General features: G+C 35.2%; 4 protein-coding genes across 4 annotated transcripts; all 4 read right to left on the reverse strand.

Annotated features, from left to right (window-relative positions):
• Positions 1-1,083: 1,083 nt before the first annotated feature.
• Positions 1,084-3,314, reverse strand: LOC130991329 (F-box/LRR-repeat protein At3g26922-like). The gene is made up of 3 exons (XM_057915467.1): positions 3,196-3,314; positions 2,147-3,090; positions 1,084-1,839 (listed from the first exon to the last, which is right to left on the reverse strand). The coding sequence occupies exons 1-3, from the start codon at positions 3,215-3,217 to the stop codon at positions 1,390-1,392; spliced, it is 1,416 nt and encodes a 471-aa protein (XP_057771450.1). The 5' UTR covers positions 3,218-3,314; the 3' UTR covers positions 1,084-1,389.
• Positions 3,315-7,357: 4,043 nt separating this feature from the next.
• On the reverse strand, positions 7,358-8,773 carry LOC130991331 (uncharacterized). Its single transcript, XM_057915469.1, has 2 exons — positions 8,308-8,773; positions 7,358-7,986 (listed from the first exon to the last, which is right to left on the reverse strand). The coding sequence occupies exons 1-2, from the start codon at positions 8,689-8,691 to the stop codon at positions 7,534-7,536; spliced, it is 837 nt and encodes a 278-aa protein (XP_057771452.1). The 5' UTR covers positions 8,692-8,773; the 3' UTR covers positions 7,358-7,533.
• A 9,083-nt stretch (positions 8,774-17,856) lies between these two features.
• On the reverse strand, positions 17,857-20,542 carry LOC130991332 (ylmG homolog protein 1-2, chloroplastic-like). Its single transcript, XM_057915470.1, has 4 exons — positions 18,701-20,542; positions 18,550-18,599; positions 18,382-18,475; positions 17,857-18,137 (listed from the first exon to the last, which is right to left on the reverse strand). The coding sequence occupies exon 1, from the start codon at positions 20,301-20,303 to the stop codon at positions 19,569-19,571; it is 735 nt and encodes a 244-aa protein (XP_057771453.1). The 5' UTR covers positions 20,304-20,542; the 3' UTR covers positions 17,857-18,137; positions 18,382-18,475; positions 18,550-18,599; positions 18,701-19,568.
• A 2,885-nt stretch (positions 20,543-23,427) lies between these two features.
• Positions 23,428-25,491, reverse strand: LOC130991330 (F-box protein At5g03100-like). The gene is made up of 3 exons (XM_057915468.1): positions 25,425-25,491; positions 24,334-25,304; positions 23,428-24,077 (listed from the first exon to the last, which is right to left on the reverse strand). The coding sequence occupies exons 1-3, from the start codon at positions 25,444-25,446 to the stop codon at positions 23,631-23,633; spliced, it is 1,440 nt and encodes a 479-aa protein (XP_057771451.1). The 5' UTR covers positions 25,447-25,491; the 3' UTR covers positions 23,428-23,630.
• Positions 25,492-25,859: the final 368 nt, after the last annotated feature.

The following is a 25,859-nucleotide window of genomic DNA, read 5'->3' on the forward strand; positions in this document are numbered from 1 at the left end:
ACCAGGGCAAATTGAAAACTTTGATTTCGTGGTGACTTTTTAGCCCGGACTTACAAAAATTATAAATATAGCTTGAACTTATCTGCGTTGTTCAATTTATAGCCGGAATCAAAATTTTGGCCAAATGATGAGTGACATGGCTCGTGGAGAGCTGACTTGACAATCAACGTCAACTTTCGAACATCTAATTTTAAATTAGATTAAAATTTGAACTCTTAAGCAAAACAATAGTAATATCTGCGAATAGAATTTTAACTCGGGGTATAATTGAACATAGATAAATTCAAGCTATATTTGTAACTTTTGTAAGTTCGAGTTAAAAAATCACCCTAACATCATAGTTCGGGTTATTTTATAATAATAACCCTATAATATATGTACAATATTAGTTTACGACAAATTGCATTTACATTTCTCTGTCTGCATTTTCTTCTTCCTGCCAACATATGTTGCATGCAAGGGCGTAGCCAGGGGGGCTAGAGCCCCCCAAATTTTGTTTTTTTTTTTTTTTTAATAATATGTCTAAAAATATTGTTATTATTATTATTATTATATTTGTATTTTAGTAAAAAATGTCTAAAATGTATTGAATGCCCCAAAAAAATTTTTAGTAAATGTTGAACTATATTATCTATGAAAATGTTTTTATTATTATTATTATATTTGTATTTTAGTAAAAAATGTCTAAAATGTATTGAATGCCCCCAAAAAAAAAAATCCTGGCTCCGCCACTGGTTGCATGCATGTAATTTGTAGGCACAGTTGTCCACGTAAAATAGAAAGAAATTAAATAAAAGAAATTGTATGGAGTTTATACTTTATAGATATCAATTCCTCTATTAATCTACAAGAAATGTAAGCCATTGGAAAAATGCAAAGAAACCAAACCTTGGTGAAAACTCACCCACAAATCAATATCACTAAACACTGAATTAACAAGCTTATCAAGTTATCATCATCAAACAACATAGTACGATTATCGAAAATACGAAAATCCTAATAACGAATTTATTAGGATTCATTTTACGATCAAAATCATCATTCCAATTCCTGTTTCCTAACAGCATATGTAAAAGCAAGACAAATAACAATCTAGGTTTCATCAACAACAGTAAGGAGTTAACAAGTGTGCTACAAATGAAAAGAGCATCAACTTAATCCAAAAGTGTCAAATTGCTCTGCTTCCCTAAATAAGCAAATATAATCCCCAAAATGAAACAAACAGAGGAAAGAAAATTTGAAACAGAGCAAGTAGTCAGACGAAGCAAGCATATCGAGCTCACAAGCTCAGAACATAATGCTGTCATTGCCTATCTAAGAAAACTATCAGTTACCAGTTACCAGGAATCATGCTGAATTCCTCTATGATTGAAGAGAGAATTTGGTAGATCAATATTCACAGAAAGTGAATTCTGCAGTTCGTGACGATCTTGGTATTTTTAGCAGCTTCTGTGATGCACGAAACAAAGACTCTAATCTGCGTGAATGTCGCATGGATCCTTTTACTCGGAACACAATCTTCTCTAGCCTACTTGCATTTTTCAACAGGAACTCGAGACATGGAAATATGATATCACCCTCCACCAAATTATACTCAACTGTCCTCAACTGCAGTACAAACAACATAGGAAGATTTTCTTCAAACTCACGGTAGTTGAAAGGGTCAGCCCAGATTGAATCTTCGTATCTGGCCCTTTCTTCAACTTTAATGACTAACTTCTGTGATAGAGGGAAAATCACAATTGTAACTGCAACTTCATCACAATAAAATCTGAACCGTAAGAGCTTGACATTAGGAGAAGATGAATTCATGCATCCCTCTATCATAGCTCCAAGCACCTGTTGTATCAATAAGTTTATAATAAGAGGATGAGCTGATTAAAGCAAAGACCATAAACTTAATAATTGATTCAAAGAGTGTCCATAAGTGGTTCAAAGCTAATCACAAATAATGCAAACTCTACTTGGTAACACAATCATTAACATGTGATATTAAAAAGGTAAAAAAGGGATAGGAGTTTATTGCCTGGTAAATATGATAACCTTAATATAATTGATTCATTAAAGAAGCCACCGATGAAACAAAGAAAATCATACAAACACCGCCGCACCATCAATGTAGAAGACAGTTTTAAAGAAATCAAACCTGGAGGCAACAGGGCAACAATGTGACGTTTTCAACATGTTGGATGCTTGGAAGAATTTGACCAAATAAATCTCCAAGAAAATGGTCTGTGGATAAGAAGTCATCCATCCCGGAAAAGCCTTCACAACATGTATCAGTACGATGTAGACCAGAATAAGAAAAAGTTGCATGGTTCAAAGATGAGACATTCATCAACAAACACTTGTCATATGGACTTCCTTCAATTTTCAAGGTTTTAAGATTTGGAGTCCAAATTCTCAGCTCCGTCGGACAAGTATTAACACAGATATCAAATATATGGTTGTAAATCGAAAGCTCTTTCAAACTAGTAGATCGGATACACAAGGTGAAACCACTTTCTACAACAGACATGATTAAGACTTCCAACCGAGGGCTACCACACAATATTCGATTAATCGCATCTTCAGTGACCCCAAAACCATCAATAATTGTTAAACTCTTGAGTTGATTCCACTGCACATTCCCCTTAATTCTAAACTCACAATACTTCATCGATAACACTTTAAGCGATGAGCATGAATACAGACACTGTGGCACCCAGTCATTACACTGCATACGATCATAATCCAATAACTCCATATGTAAGTATAATTCTTCAGCTTGATTATTCTTGGCAAAGCGCACCCACAAATCAGTATCCGCATTAATTGAATCATCAAGCTCATAAAACGATTCAACCTTTAATTTCAGAACCCTTACCCCATTCCAGCGCCGCAATAAGGCTCGATTAACGAAGTTTCGAAGCTCTGTAGCATCATCCTCCTCGTCAGTATCATAGAAATTAAGGTAGGGTGCGGTAGTCCAAAGGTTTTTCCAGCGCTTCGATAGAAATGTCGTCCTAACAACATCAGTCATAGGCATCAACCAAAATATGTGAAATATTATCGAGTCCGGCAACTGACTGAGTCGATCCATGAAAACCTCTGAAACATAATGAAGCATCAACGAATGAAATGCACATCAAAAACTCAGAATTTACCTTGAACTTGAAGCAAAATAAAACATTCTATCAAATTCTAGAAGATTACCTCGAGATGAACGCGTCTTCATTCTCGCGCCAGCAAAACCCTTTGTTTGAGCTGATGAACACACACGCAACCAAAACCCTTGTTTGAGCAAAGTGGACTGAGTGGAAAAACATAAATGTATGCCTTTAACTGTCTCTTTCATTTTCCAACATTTGACACAAAAGAAATGCTCATTATTTTTACTTCCTTATTTTCACTTCAGGGATGGATAATATTATTCCTCCATTAAAGGATAATATTATCCATCTTTGAATTACTTCAAGGATGACTCCAATAAAAAATAGAGGAATAATATTATCCATTTTGAAGTGAAAATAAGAAAGTAAAAATAATGAGCATCTCTTTTGTGTCAAATATTGAAGAAAAAAAAATGAGATATTTAAAAACATAAATTTATATTATGCATCATTTTCTATAGATAAATTTATCCATTAAAGTAAACGCACCCACTGCTATCAATGTGCAAGTTTATCGCTTCAAAAAAAATGTGCTAGTTTACCTCAAAATGGACGGACGCTCTTTCTGTCGGTTGGTGCAGCCCCAAAAGACTTGTTTGTTTGAGCTGATATTAAATCAAAAGCTGATATATTCCCCCAAATTCGAAGCATCTTCCCACACACGCCAACGTACTACGCAGACTGACAGACTACCCATTTTCCAGCTATTTCGAATTATTTCAAACCTGGTATTTAGGCCTCCGCCGCGACACATGATATATTTATTTATTTTTAGTTTTTTACATTACGTAAAATAATGTTAATTTAAATATAAATTTTGATTGAAAATAGTGTATTGTGAAAATATTGTAAAGCAAATAATCTCAGCCAATATCGTTTTGAGCAAATCTATATATTATATAAAAGAGAGTATAACAGCTATTTTTTTCAACCAAAATTTCTCTCTCTTTATTTTCTTTTTTATTTTGATTCTTTTATAAAAAAATCGTCAACTTTGATTAATAAAAAAATATTCAACATGGATGTTAAATTAAAGATAACGAAAAGATCTTTAATTTGATATAAAAATTATAAAAAAATAAATTTAAAGCGAATAAGTTATTATCAATTAAAGTTACAAACTTATTTTTTTCTCTCTCTCATCTTTTATCTCTCCTTTCTCTTTTATAATTTCTTTTAGTTATCAATGAAAATCAATTAATTGGTAATTGAAAATACAAAATTGAAAATTTATAAATTTTCGAATTCATTTTTTTTTATTGAATTTCAATTTTATATTTACATTTATTTATATTTAAATTATAGTAAATATTTAATATACATATTTATTTATTTAAAATATCTTTTAGTTTCCATACTGATCGTGCATCGCACGAGTGGGCGTGTGCTAGTAACACTAAAACATCAATAATAAAATTAATAGCCGTCATTTAATATATTATGTACTAACAATTCTGAGCTCCTAAAAGTTCAAAATGTATTACTACTATTAAAGGTTCATATTTAAATAGTCCAAAACTAATTTAAAAAATAGAAAAATATGAATAGTATAAAAAAGAACTTATCTTTTATATACTTCATCCGGCCCAATAATGAAGACATACTTTTTTTATTTGGTTGTCCCAATAATAAATATACACCTCTAAATAAGAAAATAATTAGGGCTTAAAAATATCTAAATAATTGCACCTTAATTATGGTATAAATATGTTACAAAAAACCCTAATTTCTAAAAACATTTCTCGGTTCATCCGCCTCTTTCATTTTCTCGAATCTTTTCTCCCTCACTCTCTTCACCCTTCTTCTCTGATCTATGAACTACCCTCCTCCTCTATCAGCAATCCTAAAGCTACACCCCTCCTTCTGCGCTGCCCTCATCTGAAATCCTAAGACTCTGCCGCTCTCGAACCCTAATCTCCACCTCCCTCTTTCTAGAATCCTAGATCTACGCGTTTATGGCAAAAAAAAAAAAAATGGGTTGGGCTGCCTATTTGAACTCCAAATTCATCCTCGGTTCGGAGGATTCCAAATTTTTTGATTCCTTGCCTCCATTATCGTCGCCGCCGTCGGGTTATTTTACTGAGATGAGCGGCATAGGGGGTGTTTTCGAGGAATCCTTTGGTAGTGCTTTCGAGGATTTTATTTTCAGCATTTTAGTCAATTGAATCTGCCTTCCATTTCAGAATCACTGAATTTGGATTGCAATTGTTAAGTTTTGAATTTTTTAAAAAAATGAATAACAACAAATTTAAAAAAATATATTTAATTAATTAAATAATTCAAAATTTATTAACTTAAAAATTTATATTTATAGAATAAACTTAAAATAAAAATAAATAAAGCCCCTAATCAACTCCTTAATCAAATAAACTACTAATAAAGTGGGCACATTAATATCCTAATCTAACTAACCTTAATCTCCGTGCCCAAATGAAGTGTGTCTTCATTATTGGGACGGAGGGAGTACATTATATTAATGTAGTGTGTATTAATATAAAAAAAAAGAATAATATACATTATATACATTATATAATGTATATATTATATTAATGTATAATATAATATAATGAATTAATGTATAAAAAAGAATGTATTAATGTAATATAATGTAGAGGTGGTCTTGGGTACACCCAAGTGTACCGTACAATCGGATTACACCTTCATTTAAAATTTGATCCGCAATCTTATTTGAACTCATATCCTGACCCAACTCATATGAATAATACTATTTTGGGTACGAATCAACCCGATTGTACGATATACTCAGGTGTACCCAAAATTTTGTGTATAATGTATTAATACGAATAATATAAAAAAGACTTATCTTATTTATACATTCTATTAATGTAATATACATTATTACATTATTTATATAGATTGAAAAGTTGTGTTATTATTGCATGCAACAACTAAAAAACCTTATCAGATCAAAATTATATCAAAGTTCATGATCTTTTTAGCAATTAACTCTCTTATAATTGGGGGTCATACCTATATATACATTATTCATGATTAAAAGGCGCCATATATTAGAGATAGTAAGTAAAATTATATGTTCAGAATCACCCGAAAACAAATTGGGTTCTTAACTTGGGTTGGGTTGGGCTGCTACATACACATCTCTTTAAGTTTGGGCTTTTTATGCTTTAATCTTGAAATTAGTTAATTTAGTGGTGATCTAAAGTTTGGGATTTTAAATTAATTAGAACCTAAATTTCCAAATTTTTAGTTAATTAACTAAACTAATTCAAATAATGAGTTAACAATTAAATAAATATATATCTTATAATTAAATAAGGTACTAGTATGCCTTCATGTGCGATTCAAGTGCCACAATATATTTATTTATTTTAAAATTTTAAATTATATAAAAATATCAAAATATCATTATTTATTAGTTAGATTAATTGGTAACCAACAAATATTATGTTAATTTAAATATTAATATTTGATTTAAAATAGTGTATAATAATGATATTATCAACTTAATGAGTATAATATTAAATTTAATGAGTATTATGTAATAATAATAATAATAATAATAATAAATTGTAAAACAAATAATTTAAGTCAATATCATTTTGAGCAAATAACAATAAATCATCAATATCAAAAAATAATGTAATTTAATACTCCCTCCGTCCACCAATTCAAGGCCTACTTGCCTTTTTAGTCCGTCCACAAAAACAAGGCCTACCTATTTTTGGTAAGTTTTTATTCATTATTTAATCAAAAAAGTCAAAGATTCTTTACAAAAAAAGTGGGACTCTTTCTCCACTCAACTAATAAAAATACATTTTTTCTTAAAACTCGTGTTTTTTCATATAGGCCTTTAATTGGTGGACGGAGGGAGTATCACAATTCTGGGGTTTTAATAGTGCAAATTGTATTATTATTAAAAGTTTATATTTAAATAGCCCAAAATTAATTAATTTTTTTTATAAAAAATACAAATAATGTAAAAGGAAAAATATAGCAACAAATATTTTTATATAATAAATAAATAAATTGTACACATAATTAAATAAATCTATACAATATTTTAAATTCTGAATAAATTATATTAAAAATTAAGAGTTAATTACACCAAAATATACTATCTTCCGAAGCGCTATATTAATTTGACATTGGGAAGTAAAGCAAGACAAATAACAATCTAGGTTTCATTTAAGGAGTTAACAAGTGTGCTACAAATGAAAAGAGCATCAACTTGATCCAAAAGTGTCAAATTGCTCTGCTTCCCTAAATAAACAAATATAATCCCCAAAATGAAACAAATAGAGGAAACAAAAATTGAAACATGACGAGTAGTCAAATGAAGCAAAACTATCAGTTACCAGTTACCAGCATTCCTCTATGATTGAAGACATAACTTGGTAGATCAATATTCACAAAAAGTGAATTCTGCAGTTCGCGACGATCTTGGCATTTTTAGCAGCTTCTGTGATGCACGAGACAAAGACTCTAAACTCTGTGAATGTTGCACGGATCCTTTTACTCGGAACACAATCTTTTCGAGCCTACTTGCATTTTTCAACAGAAACTCGAGACATGGAAATATGATATCATCCTCCAAAATATCCTCCAAAATAAACTCAATTGTCCCCAATTGCAGCACAAACGACATAGGAAGATTTTCTTCAAACTCGCGGTAGATGCAAGATGCAAAGATTAAATCTTCGTTTCTGCATCTTCCTTCAACTTTAATGACTAACTTTTTTGATAGGGGGAAAATCTCAATTGTAATTATTTCAATGCAATCAGATCTGAACCGTAAGAGCTTGACATTAGGAGAAGATGAATTCATGCATCCCTCTATCATAGCTCGAAGCACCTGTTGTATCAATAAGTTTATAATAAGAGGATAATCTGATTGAAGCAAAGACCAAGTAAGATACAAGGCACAACATTGATTCAAAGAGTGTCCATAACTGGTTCAAAGCTAATCACAAATAATGCAAACTCTACTCTGTAAAACAAAATCTTTAACATGTGATTAAAATGGTAAAAAAGGGAATAGGAGTTTATTGCCTGATAAATGTGATAACCTTAATATAATTGATTCATCAAAGAAGCCACTGATGAAATGAAACAAAGCAAAACATACAAACCCCGCCGCACAATCAATGCAGAAGACAGTTTAAAGAAATCAAACCTGGACGCAACAAGGTAACAATGTGATGTTTTCAACGTGTTGGATGCTTGGAAGAAGTTGACCAAATAAATCTCCAACAAAATGGTTTGATGATAAAAAGTCATCGATCCCGGAAAAGTCATCACAACATGTGCCCTCATTTGGATGATGAGAGTACCGAAGAGTTGCATCGGTTAAAGATGAGACATTCATCAGCAAACACTTGCTAAATGGAATTCCTCTAATTTCTAAGGTTTTAAGATTTGGAGTCCAAATTCTCAGCTCCGTAGAAGTAGATACATAAGCAGCATAACCCTGTACACCGTCATCATACTTGTAAATCGAAAGCTCTTTCAAACTAGTAGATCGGATAGACATGCTTTCACCTCTTTCTCCAAAAGACATGATTAAGACTTCCAACTGCGGGCTACCACACAATATTCGATTAATCGCGTCTTCAGTGAGCCCCAAATCTCTAATAATTGCTAAACTCGATTAATCGCGTCTTCAGTGAGCCCCAAATCTCTAATAATTGCTAAACTCTTGAGTTGATTCCACTGCACATTCCCCTTAATTCTAAAGTAACCATTCGTGATCGATAACACTTTAAGCGATGAGCATGAATACAGACACTGTGGCACCCAGTCCTTAACAATATCAGAATCGTAAATCGATAAATCCACATGTAAGTATAATTCTTCGGCTTGATTATGCTTGGCAAAATGCACCGACAAATCACTCTCCGCCTTAAATGAATCATCAAGCTCACAATACAAAACAACCTTGAATTTCAGAAGCCTTACCCCATTCCAGCTTACTAAGACCCGATTAACAAAGTTTCGAAGTTTCCCAGCATAATTAAACTCCATAGCATAAATGTCGAAATTAAGGTAGGTGTTGGGAAAAGTGGTGAATAAATATTCACGAGTGTCAAAATAAATGACACTTGCACAGCGGAACCAGGATAATTCTTTTCCCTCTTGCTGGATTACAAAATGGGATCCAAACCAAGAAAAATATTTGGTGCAAAATATAAGAAAATATGAGACAAGAATTTTTACGTGGAAAACCCAAATTGGGAAAAACCACGAGACCGTAGTCTAGAAATCTTCCACTATGTATATAGTAGGCTTACAAAATTCTCCCTACACAAAATAGGGGAAACACAAATCTCAAGTTTAATAACTTGGAAAACACAAGAGGACTGAGCTACTATTTTAAGAGAGATGAAAAATCCTATGATTTTTCCTCACAATTTTCTTCTCTCAAATGCACTCACCAAACTCTCTCTTGTTTTGCCTCACACCTCTCGCACTTCTGCACTTCTTCATTTGCCGAATACATAGCTCTATTTATAGGAAAGTTGAGCTGTTGTTTGTTGAAGTTTGCTGCTTTGCTGCAGCAATTGTTGAAGAAGACTTCGCTGCATTGCCGAGGATACATGGTGGGCTGCAGCTATTTTTTTCTTGCTGCCAATTCAACAACTTTCCTCAAATGTCAAAAGTTGTGGGTTCCTTTGTCAAAAACGTGGGGCCCACATGAAGTGGAAAGTTCTCAACAATTCTCCCCCTCCACGTCATGTGGAGATTCAACTAGACCTGCTTCACGTTTGCAGATCTCAAACTTATCTCGGGGTAAGGACTTGGTAAACATATCTGCACCATTCTCATCGGTGTGGATCTTCTCGAGCTGCATTAGTTTTCTTTCAAGTACATCTCGAATCCAGTGATATCTCACATCAATATGTTTCGTTCTCGAGTGAAAACTCGAATTCTTACTCAAGTGAATTGCGCTTTGACTGTCGCAGTAAAGCACATACTTCTCTTGCTTCAAGCCCAGCTCTTGTAGAAACTTCTTCAACCACAACACCTCTTTGCAAGCTTCCGTCACAGCAATGTACTCAGCTTCCGTTGTGGATAATGCCACGCATTTTTGAAGTTTCGATTGCCACGAGATAGCTCCCCCTGCAAGTCTCATCAGGTATCCCGATGTGGATTTCCTGGAATCTATGTCACCAGCCATGTCTGCATCCACATATCCTTCAAGTAGAATATGGTTATCACCAAACTTCAGACAAAGTTTAGAAGTACCTCTCAGGTACCGAAATATCCATTTCACTGTTGTCCAATGCTCTTTTCCTGGGTTTGAGAGAAATCGACTTACCACACCAACTGCGTGAGCGACGTCAGGTCTAGTGCATATCATAGCATACATTAGACTCCCCACCGCAGAAGCATATGGAATCTTTTGCAGTTCTTTCTTTTCTGTCTCACTTGTCGGGCATTGTGCTGAGCTTAGCTTCATGTGACCCGCAAGTGGAGTGGCGACTGGCTTCGACTTGCTCATTCTAAATCTTTCAAGAACTTTCTCAATATATTGTTCTTGAGATAACCAGAGCTCCTTGCTCTTCCTATCCCTGAAGATCTTCATTCCAAGGATCTGCTTAGCCGCGCCTAAGTCTTTCATCGCAAAAGACTTGCTTAGCTCTTTCTTCAGCTTATCAATCTTGCTGGCATCATGGCCTACAATTAACATGTCGTCAACGTAGACAGATAATATGATAAAATCACCTCCTGCGAACTTCTTGAAGAAAACACAGTGATCTGAGGTGGTCTTGTTGTAGCCATGGGTTGACATGAAGGACTCAAACTTCATGTACCATAGTCTGGGAGCTTGTTTCAGGCCGTACAAGGTCTTCTTCAACCTGCATACAAGGTTCTCTTTTCCTTTGACTTTGAAACCTTCAGGCTGGTCCATGTAGATTTCTTTGTCTAAATCTCCATGTAGAAATGCAGTCTTCACATCAAGTTGCTCGATCTCCAGATCCAAACTGGCAGCAATCGCGAGCACCACTCTGATTGAAGACATCTTCACCACTGGTGAGAAAATCTCTTCAAAATCAACACCCTTTTTCTGACTGAAACCCTTCACAACCAGTCTCGCCTTGTACCTTGGTTGTAAGCTATTCTCCTCAGCCTTTAATCTGTAGACCCACTTGTTTTTCAGCGATCTCTTGCCGGCTGGCAACTTCACTAAGTCATAGGTGTGATTTTCAACTAAGGAGTTCATCTCCTCCTTCATGGCTTCTAACCACTTCTCCTTTTGGTCATGCGTCATGGCTTCTACAAAACTCTGTGGCTCTCCTCCATCAGTGAGCATTACATACTCATGTGGGCTGTATCTGGTAGAAGGTTGTCTTTCTCTGGTAGACCTTCTGACTGGAGGGACATCATCTTGTACAGGTGGAGTCTGATCGTCACCTGCTTCATCATCAACCGGATCACCATGCTCCGATTGGGTATCTCCCCCGTAATTCTGGAGTGTCGGTGAAGGAACTGGATCTAAGTTGACAGGAACTTCTGAATTAGATTCAGGCTTTTCCTTCGCATCATCAGGAACTTGATCTTCAAGGAATACAACATCCCTGCTTCTGATGACTTTCCTGTTAACTGGGTCCCATAATCTATAACCAAACTCTTCATGAGCGTATCCCAAGAAGATACATGGTTTGGTTTTATCATCAAGCTTGGATCTCTCATCTTTTGGAATGTGAACAAAAGCCCTGCAGCCAAACACTCTCAAGTGTTTGTAAGACACGTCTTTCCCGGACCAAACTCTATCTGGAATGTCACCACCCAGAGGAGTTGATGGAGAAAGGTTGATCAAGTCAACTGCGGTCCTCATAGCTTCACCCCAAAAGGATTTTGGCAGTTTGGAGTGCGACAGCATGCATTTGATTCTTTCACAAATTATTCTGTTCATCCTTTCTGCCATGCCATTGTGTTGAGGGGTCTTTGGGACGCTTTTCTCAAGCTTGATACCATGGTTCCTGCAGTGTTGCTCAAACGGGCCTTGGTACTCACCGCCGTTGTCTGCACGAACACACTTCAGTTTCCTTCCTGTTTGTCTCTCGACTTTTGCTTGAAAATTCTTAAAGACCTCCAACGTTTGGTCTTTGGTTTTCAAAGCAAAACACCAGACTTTCCTCGAAAAATCGTCAATGAAAGTGACGAAATATAGTGCGCCACCAAGAGTTCTGTCTTTCATGTAGCACAAATCTGTGTGCACCAAATCAAGAGGTTGAGCTGTTCTTGAGGGAGAGAAGCTCTTGAATGCAACTCTGTGTTGTTTTCCGGCCAAACAATCAACACAGGTTTCCAAGTGCATTCCTTTAACCTCAGGGATGAGGCTTCTTCTAGCCAAGATCTCCAGACCTTTCTGGCTCAGATGCCCAAGCCTCTTATGCCATATCTCAATGGAGGAATTTTTGACGACTGCATTCACCTCTCCATTGGACAACGTTGCATGCATCATGTAGAGAGAATTTTGCTTTCTACCCTTTGCTGCAATTAGAGAGCCTTTGATTAGCTTCCACTTTCCTTCGCCGAAATGGTTGATGTAACCATCATCGTCGAGCTTGCCAGTGGAAATAATATTGAGTCTGATATCAGGAACATGTCGGACATCTTTTAAGATAAGCTTACATCCAGTGTTAGTAAGCAGGACAATGTCTCCTATACCAGCAACTTCTGTCACACCATGATTGGCCATTCTGACTTTGCCAAAGCTGCCACCGGTGTAGGATGCAAACATATCACGATGTGGTGTAATGTGATATGATGCACCCGAATCAACGATCCAGTCTGTTTGTTGGCATGACGAACTCACAAGAGCATCATCGCAAACTACGACAACATCGCCATCAGTTGCAACTGCTGTTGTGTCATTCTCAGCTTTTTCATTATTTCCACGCGCTTGATCTCTTTTCTTCTTTCTGCAGTCTCTCTCATAGTGGTTTGGACCACCGCAATAATGGCATTTGAAGTCTTTTCTGGGTTTAGACTTTATCTCTCGAGTATTGAGAGCCTTTACTTTTACTTCTCCCTCGATCTCCGTTTTCAGCAATCATCGCCTTTGTCTCAGAAGAACGTTCTTGATCTTTTCTTCTGGATTCTTCATTAAGAAGACAATCTTTGACCATCTGCAAGGTCAGTGCTCCACCTGGAGCCGAGTTGCTGATTGACACTACAAGAGTGTCCCAACTGTCCGGCAACGAACTGAGTAGCAATAAAGCTACGACTTCATCATCAAGAGAAATCTTCATATTGGTGGATTGGTTGATAAGACCCTGGTATGCATTGAGGTGCTCCGTCATGTTGGCACCCTCCGCATATCGCAAGCGAACGATTTTTCTGATGATGGAAGCTTTGTTTAAAGCATTTTTCCTTTCAAACATAGCTTCCATTTTCTTCCAAAGAACGTCAGCTTTTTCCTCATTAGCAAAATGATGAAAAATACTGTGTTCAATGAAGCGCCGGACGTAACTAACTGTTTTTCTGTGCATGATGACCCATTCATCATCACTCATATCCTTTGGTTTGGCATCATCTCCATGTAAGGGCAAATAGAGATCCTTACAATAGAGAAGATCCAACATGCTTGGCTTCCAAATTGAGTAATTTGATCCGTTCAATTTGAACATACCACCAAGCGACGACGATTCCTCCATTTTTAATCCGCCTCAGAACCAAGATGGCTCTGATACCACTTGTTGGGAAAAGTGGTGAATAAATATTCACGAGTGTCAAAATAAATGACACTTGCACAGCGGAACCATGATAATTCTTTTCCCTCTTGCTGGATTACAAAATGGGATCCAAACCAAGAAAAATATTTGGTGCAAAATATAAGAAAATATGAGACAAGAATTTTTACGTGGAAAACCCAAATTGGGAAAAACCACGAGACCGTAGTCTAGAAATCTTCCACTATGTATATAGTAGGCTTACAAAATTCTCCCTACACAAAATAGGGAAAACACAAATCTCAAGTTTAATAACTTGGAAAACACAAGAGGACTGAGCTACTATTTTAAGAGAGATGAAAAATCCTATGATTTTTCCTCACAATTTTCTTCTCTCAAATGCACTCACCAAACTCTCTCTTGTTTTGCCTCACACCTCTCGCACTTCTGCACTTCTTCATTTGCCGAATACATAGCTCTATTTATAGGAAAGTTGAGCTGTTGTTTGTTGAAGTTTGCTGCTTTGCTGCAGCAATTGTTGAAGAAGACTTCGCTGCATTGCCGAGGATACATGGTGGGCTGCAGCTATTTTTTTCTTGCTGACAATTCAACAACTTTCCTCAAATGTCAAAAGTTGTGGGTTCCTTTGTCAAAAACGTGGGGCCCACATGAAGTGGAAAGTTCTCAACAGTAGGGAGTGGTGGTCCAAAGGTTTTTCCAGCGCTTCGATAGAATCGTTGTCCTAACAACATCAGTTATAGGCAACAACCAAAATATGTGAAATATTAACGAGTCTGGCAACTCACTGAGTCGATCCATCAAAACCTCTGAAACGTAATGAAGCATCAATGAATGAAATGCGCATCAAAAACTCAGAATTTACCTTCAACTTATTGGAAGCAGAATAAAGCTTACTATATACTATCAAATTCTTGAAGATTGATTACCTGAAGATGAACGCGTCTTCATTCTCGCGCCAGCAAAACCCTTGTTTGAGCTGATGAACAAACACACGCCAACAAAACCCCTGTTTGATGAACAAACACATTAAATAATTATTCTTTTAATAGGTAACATAAAAATGAAAATAGATTTTTAATTAATGTAACTATGGAGAATAAAATTATATACAGATTTTAATATATATTTAATTAATTACTCTATCAGTCCATGGAAAAGAGTTTTCCTTGAAAGTGGACACGGGTTTTAATAAAATTGTTGTAAATAGAATTAAGGTACAATTTATGGAATAGTGTCAGTACAAAAAAGTAGAATAAATATAAATTATTAGTTAAAAATAGAATAAAAGTATAATTTATATTTAAATATAGGAGAAAAGGTATATGTGATTATTCAAAAAATGAAATGCGACTCTATTTCGTAGGAAAAAAAGAAGAAGTAAAATTCTTTTTTGTGGATGGATGAAGTAATACAGTGTTATACTAGTAATATTTTTGAGGTCTAATTCTTCTTCTTTTAATAGGAAAGTGAAACAAAACTGCAAATGTATTTTTAATGTAGTGATAGAAGATGAAATGGTGTATATTTTTTGATAAATCTAATATAATGATATATTTTTAATCTATATTTAATGAATTAATATATATTCATCGAAAAAATGCAATGGTTTTATAAGCTTTGATTGCTTGTAAGCAAATCGCCTCTCTCTCTCTCTCTCTCCCAAAATTTATATTACGACGTTGCTGAGAGCTCTCTCCATGTGTCATGAGGTATGTTTTTTGAAGAGTATGAGAATAATTGGGAGAAGAAAATAGTCGATATCATCACAATCTACCAGAAGATAAGTGAAATAGTGATATTTAAGCATTTCACTTGCCATTCCTATATGCAATACACAAATATAAGAGTTCTATATAAAAAAAATTAATTAAAGTCTAAAGTTACTTACAAATATAAACAAATTCGCATATCAAATACATAAATTTTAAATTAATAAAATATTTTTCTTATCTCCAAAACTCTCACTATTATTTTTTAAAACAATTCATCGTTGTGCGTGCAATATGCCAATATCGGTTCTGACTCTATTCGCCCTTCTCTAATTTCTTTTCTTTGGGTAATTATATACATAGCTCCCATATTACTCATTATAGCCCCCTATTTATAAAAATAATAAGATATTAATATAATTACCATCTCACCCTTATAGATCCATTTAAAAATTCTAATAAAATAATGATTAAAAATTATAGCCTCCCATTTTTCGTTCTCTTCCTCTCTCTCTCTCACTAAAAGTATAGCCTCCGGTCTCTCTCTCTCTCTCTATTTCTTTTTTCTTCACTGCACAGATAGATTGTCTGGCGTGATGAGCAATCCGGCAAAGGAGCTTATTTAATTTCTTAGCTTGAGCACAAATCCCAATTTTTTATTTTACTAAATTTATCAACATGTTTCCCCGTCGCCTCCACGCAATAGCTTTCGTCAACCAACAACGGCACATCGTCTGCTGGCCGCCGCCGCCGCCGCCAAAGAGAAGATGACATTCAATATGAAATTGGAGAAATTCGATGCCTCATAGAAGGTTTAGATGGTTAAGGCTTTTACAGAATTTGTGTGGAAAAACAACATCTTTTTGAAAACCTAAGGAGGTTAATAATTTGGTGGGGAAAGGGAGAAGCGATCTAGAGAATTTGTGCGATCTAGAGAATTTGTTTGAAGAATGAAAAAACAGTAGCTTTTTGAAAAGTGATGCAGAAGCTGATTAAGGCTGCTGGCAAGTGGAGTAGACAATAAGAAATAATTTGTGAAATTCCATTCAGTTTTTTTCTTTTTTTCTTTTTCATTCTATTCACTTAATTTGAAGTTTTGAAGAAGACGATTATGTTTGTTAATTTAAATGGGGGCTATATTTTCATTCTATTAAGTTAATTTGAAGATTTGAAGAAGACGATTATATTTGGGGTTTATAGGGGTAATATAGTATAATTATAATTATTTTAATTATTTATATAAATAAGAGGCTATAGTGATAAAATTGGGGGCTGTGTTTAAAATTACCCCTTTTCTTTTTCTTTGAGGAATCGTTTCTGATGTCTGTTTAATATCACAGCCGCCACTTATTAGTTTTAATGGGCCAAAGTAGCAAAGGCCAAATATAATTTTATAAGTATAACACAGTCGGTTGGGAGTCTTGGGACTTGGGGTTTGGGGGGACAAAAGCAATTAAATTAGTCTAAATAACTTTAAATATGTAATACTACTATTAAAAAAAATTGGGGGTACAGCTGTACCCCCACCGCCCCTTATGGATCCGCCCCTGCGGACAAATTAAGTCGTGTATACCAACTAAATGCTTTCATGCTTATCATATGATTCATATCTATATATATATTCATCAACAACTTTAGTTGTGTGTAAATATTTTTATTTATTACAACGCAATGTTATGTGAATTTAGATTAAATCACGAATGTGCAAGTACAACTCTCTGTCATCCAGAAAGAATTAGTTGTCTTTGAATAAAATCCATGGTCTAAAAATACGATGGTTTTATAAGTTGTGATTGCTTGAAAGCAAATCGCCTCTCAAAAATTTTATTACGACGTTGCTGAGAGCTTTCTCCATGTATCTCACTACGCCAAAAACGCGCATACATAACGGATTTTATCCGTTATCTATGCGGAAAAACTTGCGTTAAGTATAGTGGTGTTATGTATGTGGCGCGCATACATAACGGATATTTATACGTTATCTATACTATTATACATAACGGTTGTCCATAAATAAATAACACCTGATAATCCGTTATCTATAAGTCTTATACATAACGTTTCTGATGGTTATGAAAGTTTATTTTTCTCCGTTATCTATGTAGTTATACATAACGGTCGTTTTCAAATACATTACACTCTTGTTTGTGTGATCTTTGAATGTTTTAATAACGTTAAATTGTTGTTTAGATAACTGTTTTTTTACGTTATGTATGTTTTTATACATAACGGTTGTGTATATTTTTTTATATTTCGTTATTTATGCTACAACTTATAATTTATTTGCAATTAAAATTAATTCTAAAACAAACAAAATAATAAAATCATCTATAAATCATGTCATATATCATTCAAAATATTCATACAATCACCATCCAAATAGAGTTAACAGAAACACATGTTCTATCAATCGTATGTCAAAAGAAAAATAACAAAATTTGCTATCTTGATGTAATATCACCCACTCTAGTAGCAGCTCGAACAGCAGCAACATTTGCAGTTGTCGCACGCATTTTGTCATCTTCCTCTTTGTTAAACTGAAAAACAGATAGGGCTTCCTCTTGATGTAATATAACACCTTATCACTTTTTCCTTTCCTGCAACAATGGGATGCATTAGACTGGGAAACTAGATGATCAAATTCTGACTGAGATAGAAGGTAAAAGTACAAAACTAATTACATCAGTGCATTTCACAGGGCACTTGAAAATTGTTCGAATTACTGACAATAGTCATTTATATATAACAGGTTTTCATTAAATACACCTTCAAACCATAACGAGAGAAATATCCAACATGCAAAGAATCATGTCTGGATGCTGAAAAATCTTAATTACTTACCCAGGTATAGAGCTTTTCCCCTGTTCAGTTTTTGAAAATATGTAGTTCCCATTGACAATATCAGCCAAAACTTTACTTTCAACTCTGGAACTCACTGCAACATGCACCAAGTTTTAATAATACAAACATAGGATTACTTGGTATTCTATACAGACTAGTAGTACTTACTAGATTTATATGGTTTACTTTTTTCCCTTCTCCAAATTCTTGACACCACTCTATAAACAGACACGGAAAAGAGAAAAAACTCAAACTATTCAGTAACGAGAAAAGTAAAAGCTCAATACTTAAATTGAGAATAAAAAAAAAAAAAAAAAACCTTTGAATCATTGGCATAACCTCCGCTTTTACATGTAGCAGACTGTCTTCTGCATATTAACATATAGATAGAAAATAAAAACCCTTAATTAAAACAGGGATAACGGAAAAATACTTCACTTAACAACTGACACTTACTTGGAATCATCTTCGGAATCTCGGATCACAAATAGTAAAAGAAAAGGTAAAAAAGGCTTGAGAGAAACATCATATATAAGAATACCTGAGAAAAAATGACGGGCTTTAAATGTGAATTCTATAATCAAATAAATTAGCTGAAGCATAAATGTGGATAAATGTGCAATGTAGCACCCATATTAGAATAAACTAAAAGGAATTCAGGGCAAAAGGAATTTAGCAAGTTATACCTCAAAGTCTTTAACAAAAGCCCTGATGTTTTAGCTACAAATTATTAAAGACTAATTCTCAATAAAAAGAAGTTAAGCATGTCTATCCACCTGTATCTCTCACATGAAACTTCAATCTCAATCTGCAACCAGAAAACAAAGCATAATTTTATCATCCACAAAAAATAATTTCAAGCTAATATACCAATTTTCAGCTACACCCAAAGTCTCAACCCAGAAAGTTATCAGAAGCATCTATGACAATGAAGGCTCAAAATAGAATACAGTGGATTATTGGCTTCCTGCAGATTTGATTTTGATGTTTATCCTGTTTTCTTCATTAAGGCAATGGAAAAATCTGTCACATTTGGTAATACATCTCATTTTTTATCTGTGAGAAATCTTTATTCCATATGTAAAATAGCAATCCAAAGATTCAGAGCAAAACTTCGCATATAGCAACAATCAAAACTGCTACAAAACTTACCCCAATTCGCTTCTATTGATATCCAATCAAAAACATCAATAAGATTGCCTGCTGCTGTTGAGAATCGAGCCCAGCGTTCCCAAAACCGTGAAAGCCAAGAGTGGGCTCACATCCAAGGTGTCGAAAATGGGGGGAATTATGTTCCTGAAGAGGTTCAAATAGGGATCGCACAAATCCCTAATTGTAGAGAGCGGCTGGCAGTCCCACGGGATGTTGGGGAACCAGCTCAGCAGCACGCGCACCATCAAAACCCCGCTGTACAAATCCAGCCACTTTGCCATCCCCGCCGCCACCACCGTGAACGGCGTGTTCAGCGACACCGTGGGCACGTCCTTGGCCGCCGCGAAGAAGGTAGGGCCCGCGCTGCAGAGCAGAGGCTCCTTCAATTGTACCGCCAAATTGAGGAGTCTGTGGGCGAAGAATTTCGAGGCGGTGAGACCGAGGGCGACCAGTAGGTGACTGTCCGGGTTGACCCGATCAGAATTTCCGGAGCCGGTTTGGGAATAGCGGGGGCGGAAATGGAGGCGGAGATTCCGGAATTGAAGGGTTTGGGGAGGGGAAAAGGGGAAGGAAATTGGGTTTTGAGGTGGTGGGGTAGAGGTGAGAGTGGGATGAAGGGAGAGGGAAGGCGCTGGGTGGGATAAGGTGGCCGTGTGTGTGTGAATGAGTAGGTGAGAACAGAGGACGGCGACTGCCTCGCCAATTTCAGAGGCGGCGGCATCCAGCGTCGCCGGAGCTAATCGCGGCGGAGATCCTTGAGGTGATAACATTTTGGAAGAAGATCTAGGGCACGAACTGTGAAATTGAGGGATGCGAAGGAGAGAGGTGAGAATATGTTGAGATATGAGGAGAAATGGAGGTACGACTTCGCTGGATCCAGGCACGGCGGCCAACGACGCCGGAGAAGAGAAGGAGGGCGGGTGGAGGATCTGATGGGAGGAGGCTGCCGGAGGCGCGCCAGACCGGGGAAGCAGCGAGGCGGACTGGGGGCGGAGTAGGCTTACGAGAGAGATATCATTAGGAACTTAGGATTTTGAATCTTGTAATGATATTAAAATCTAACATAAATTAATAACGGTAATATTTACTGTTATTAAAATATATTCATACATAACACATAGCATAACGGTAATAAATACGCATTATTAAAAATGAACATACATAACACTCAAAGATAACGGTAGATTCAAAATCGTTATAAATAATCATAAGTAACAGTTTTTTCATAACGGATTTTTGAAATATCCGTTATCTATGCAAAAAGGGCGCACATACATAACGGATATTTTAAATATCCGTTATCTATGAAGCGTTATGTATGTGCGTTTTTGGCGTAGTGTCTTGAGGTATGTTTTTCATGATATACTGTTAATTTCCAATGAAAAAAATTAAAATATATGATTTGTTATATATATATACAAACCACTTACATTTATAGCAAATATATATTTAATTAACAATACATGATCTCAAATGGAACAACCATGTATGAAGAGTCTCCAAAACTTATAGTTTTCGCTATCTCTCACTTAGATAAAATTGGAAGTATGTGTTCAACATGGATCTCAAACACCCTAGCTAGACATCTTCTTTAGTATAATTGTCAATTTCTAATTAGCTAGGGTCCGTTTATTTTGATGAAAAACGTGAGAAAATATATATTTTCACTATTTTTTCACAATTTTCACGTGAGAATAATATCCAATATTTTCTTATCTTTTCATCGCTAGTAAACACATGATTTTTTTTTTTACTTGGGGGAGTTGGGGAGGGGGAGCAGTGAGGTTTGAACCCGGGACCTCACTGTTCACACACAGGAGGTTGCACCGCTTGGTGTCCCCTTGGGGACAGTAAACACATGATTAAACAACTAAAAAAGATAATATTTTTTTATTTTTTCTTATCCATTATTTTCCAATTCCAATGAAAATTTTAAACTGATTGTAAAATTTTTATTAGAAAATTATGGATAAGAAAATATGAGAAAATTTTATTATTTTTTTACTAGAGATGAAAATATGAGATCATGTTGGAAAATATTTTCACACCAATACCCAAAGATAATACTCTCTCCGTCCCGCGAAGCTTGAGTAGTACTATTTATTTTCGAGTTGTCTCGCGAAGCTTGAGTACTTCCTTTATATGGCAAAAATTTTTCTCTTTTATTCATATTTTCACTTTTTCATCTATCACACTTAACACACAAAATACTAACTTCTTAAAACCCGTGCTGAAAAAAATTGCTCAAACTTCGTGGGACGGATGGAGTATTATCCAACATTGTGGAGAAAATGAGTTGTCCGAGAAAATATTCCATCCTACCCTGAAGTTTGTGTCTATCATAGTAAATATGTGAAAATAGTGAAAAAATTATGAAAATATATATTTTCTTTCATTTTCCATCAAAATAAACGCAGAGTCCCTTAGAGGATAAAAGAATAAATGTGACTTATCTTGTGGCAGATGGCGATGTCATCGACTACTTTCTTCTCCCAAATATTACTCATACTCTTCGGAAAACATGTCATACGGTATGTTTTTGCCACTTCTTCTGTTTTCTTCTCCGCCATGACGCTCAGCCGCATGCTGAAGAACTACGTCGGCCGCGGTAAGAATCTCGAGGGTTTCTATAGGAAGAGAGGCAGATATTATTACAGAAAGAATGGTGGTGAAGAATGGCATGCACCAACTAAAGGAGAATTGCTTAGGTTTGTGTATTCTGTGCTCACATTTGTAGCCACTTCGATTGATTTCGCAAGGATTTCCATTGGTGGAAGTGTGATTCAACCTCTTACAGCATTTCCTGCTGCTTTTGCTTCTGTTGTTTCCCTCACAGCTCTTATTGATCTACTTGATCTACTCGTTTCTTAATCGTGTATATTTCATATTGTTTAATTTTTTTGGAGAGATTTGTGTAATATTGTTTATATGTTTGGAAGTTGCATATTTATGTAGAAAGGTTGTGGGTTGAAAGTGAAGATGGGACCAGGGCAAATTGAAAACTTTGATTTCATGGTGACTTTTTAGCCCGGACTTACAAAAATTATAAATATAGCTTGAACTTATCTGCGTTGTTCAATTTATAGCCGGAATCAAAATTTCGGCCAAATGATGAATGACATGGCTCGTGGAGAGCTGACTTGGCAATCAACGTCAACTTCCGAACATCTAATTTTAAATTAGATTAAAATTTGAACTCTCAAGGGAAACAATAATATCTGCGAATAAAATTTTGACTCGGGGTATAATTGAACATAGATAAATGCAAGCTATATTTGTAACTTTTGTAAGTTCTGAGTTAAAAAATCACCCTAAGATCATAGTTCGGGTTATTTTATAATAATAACCCTATAATATATGTACAATATTAGTTTACGACAAATTGCATTTACATTTCTCTGTCTGCATTTTCTTCTTCCTGCCAACATATGTTGCATGCATGTAATTTGTAGGCACAGTTGTCCACGTAAAATAGAAAGAATTTTAAAAAAGAAATTGTATGCAGTTTATAGATATCAATTCCTCTCTATTAATCTACAAGAAATGTAAGCCATTGGAAAAATGCAAAGAAACCAAACCTTGGTGCAACAATGTAAATATAATTCTTCGACTCCATATCTCTTGACAAAACTCACACACAAATCTATATCACTAAACACTGAATCAGCAAGTTTATCAAGTTATCATCATCAAGTATGCTTATTGAAATTTAACGAATTTATTAGGATTCATTTTACGATCAAAATCACCATTCCAATTCCTGTTTCCTAACAGCATATGTAAAAGCAAGACAAATAACAATCTAGGTTTCATCAACAGTAAGGAGTTAACGAGTGTACTACAAATGAAAAGAGCATCAACTTAATCCGAAAGTGTCAAATTGCTCTGCTTCCCTAAATAAGCAAATATAATCCCCAAAATGAAACAAACAGAGGAAAGAAAATTTGAAACAGAGCAAGTAGTCAGATTACGCAAGCATATCGAGCTCACAAGGTCAGAACATAATGCTGCCTATCTAAGAAAACTATCAGTTACCAGTTACCAGTTACCAGGAATCATGCTGAATTCCTCTATGATTGAAGACAGAACTTGGTGTATCAATATTCACAGAAAGTGAATTCTGCAGTTCGTGATGATCTTGGCATTTTGAGCAGCTTTTGTGATGCACGAGACAAAGACTCTAAACTCTGTGAATGTTGCACGGATCCTTTTACTCGGAACACAATCTTTTCTAGACTACTTGCGTTTTTCAACAGAAACTCGAGACATGGAAATATGATATCACCCTCCACCAAATTATACTCAACTGTCCTCAACTGCAGCACAAACGACATTGGAAGATTTTCTTCAAACTCGTGGTAGGTGTAATGCTCAGCCCAGATTGAATCGTTGTATCCGCACCTTTCAACTTTAATGACTAACTTCTTTGATAGAGGGAAAATCTCAATTGTAACTGCAACTTTCTTGCAATTAAATCTGAACCGTAAGAGCTTGATATTAGGAGAAGATGAATTCATGCATCCCTCTATCATAGCTCCAAGCACCTGTTGTATCAATAAGTTTATAATAAGAGGATGAGCTCATTGAAGCAAAGACCATAACCTTAATAATTGATTCAAAGCTAATCACAAATAATGCAAACTCTACTCGGTAAAAAAGGGATAGGAGTTTATTGCCTGATAAATGTGATAACCTTAATATAATTGATTCATCAAAGAAGCCACTGATGAAATGAAACAAAGAAAAACATACAAACCCCGCCGCACCATCAATTTAGAAGACAGTTTAAAGAAATCAAACCTGGACGCAACAAGGTGACAATGTGATGTTTTCAACGTGTTGGGTGCTTGGAAGAAGTTGACCAAATAAATCTCCAACAAAATGGTTTGATGATAAAAAGTCATTGATCCCGGAAAAGTCATCACAACATGTGCCCTCATTTGGATGATGAGAATACCGAAGAGTTGCATGAGTTAAAGATGAGACATTCATCAGCAAACACTTGCTAAATGGAATTCCTTTAATTTCTAAGGTTTTAAGATTTGGAGTCCAAATTCTCAGCTCTGTAGAAGTAGATGCATAAGAAGCATAACCCTGTACACCACCATCATACTTGTAAATCGAAAGCTCTTTCAAACTAGTAGATCGGATAGACATGCTTTTACCTCTTTCTCCAAAAGACATGATTAAGACTTCCAACTGAGGGCTACCACACAATATTTGATTAATTACGTCTTCAGTGATGAGCCCCAAATCTGTAATACTAATTGCTAAACTCTTGAGTTGATTCCACTGCACATTCCCCTTAATTCTAAAGTAACCATTCGTGATCGATAACACTTTAAGCGATGAGCATGAATACAGACACTGTGGCATCCAGTCCTTAACAATAGTATAATCATAAATCGATAAATTTGCATGAAAGTATAATTCTTCGGCTTGATTATGCTTGGCAAAATGCACCCACAAATCAGTATCCGCCTCAAATGAATCATCAAGGCTATCAAGCTCACAATACAAAACAACCTTGAATTTCAGAACCCTTACCCCATTCCAGCTTACTAAGACCCGATTAATGAAGTTTCGAAGCTCTCTAGCACAATTAAACTCCATAGCATAAATGTCGAAATTAAGGTAGGGAGTGGTGGTCCAAAGGTTATTCCACCGTTTCGATAGAATCGTTGTCCTAACAACATCAGTCATAGGCAACAACCAAAATATGTGAAATATTAACGAGTCCGGCAACTCACTGAGTCGATCCATCAAAACCTCTGAAACATAATGAAGCATCAATGAATGAATTGCGCATCAAAAACTCAGAATTTACCTTAAACTTATTGGAAGCAGAATAAAACTTACTATATACTATCAAATTCTCGAAGATTGATTACCTGAAGATGAACGCGTCTTCATTCTCGCGCCAGCAAAACCCTTGTTTGAGCTGATGAACAAACACACGCCAACAAAACCCCTATTTGACGAACAAACACATTAATTAATTATTACAATTAAATAATTATTCTATTAATTAATTACAATTAAATAATTATTCTTTTAATAGGTAACATAAAAATGAAAATAGATTTTTAATTCATGTAACTATGGAGAATAAAATTATATAGATTTTAATATATATTTAATTAATTACTCTATCTGTCCATGAAAAAGAGTTTTTTTTAGAGTAGACACGGGTTTTAATAAAATTGTTAAAGTTGTTGTAAATAGAATTAAGGTACAATTTATGGAATAGTGTCAGTACAAAAAGTAGAATAAATATATATATTATTAGTTAAAAATAGAATAAAAGTATAATTTATACTCTCTCC

This window comes from Salvia miltiorrhiza, chromosome 7 (assembly GCF_028751815.1).
Source record: "Salvia miltiorrhiza cultivar Shanhuang (shh) chromosome 7, IMPLAD_Smil_shh, whole genome shotgun sequence".
Lineage (NCBI taxonomy): Eukaryota > Viridiplantae > Streptophyta > Magnoliopsida > Lamiales > Lamiaceae > Salvia > Salvia miltiorrhiza.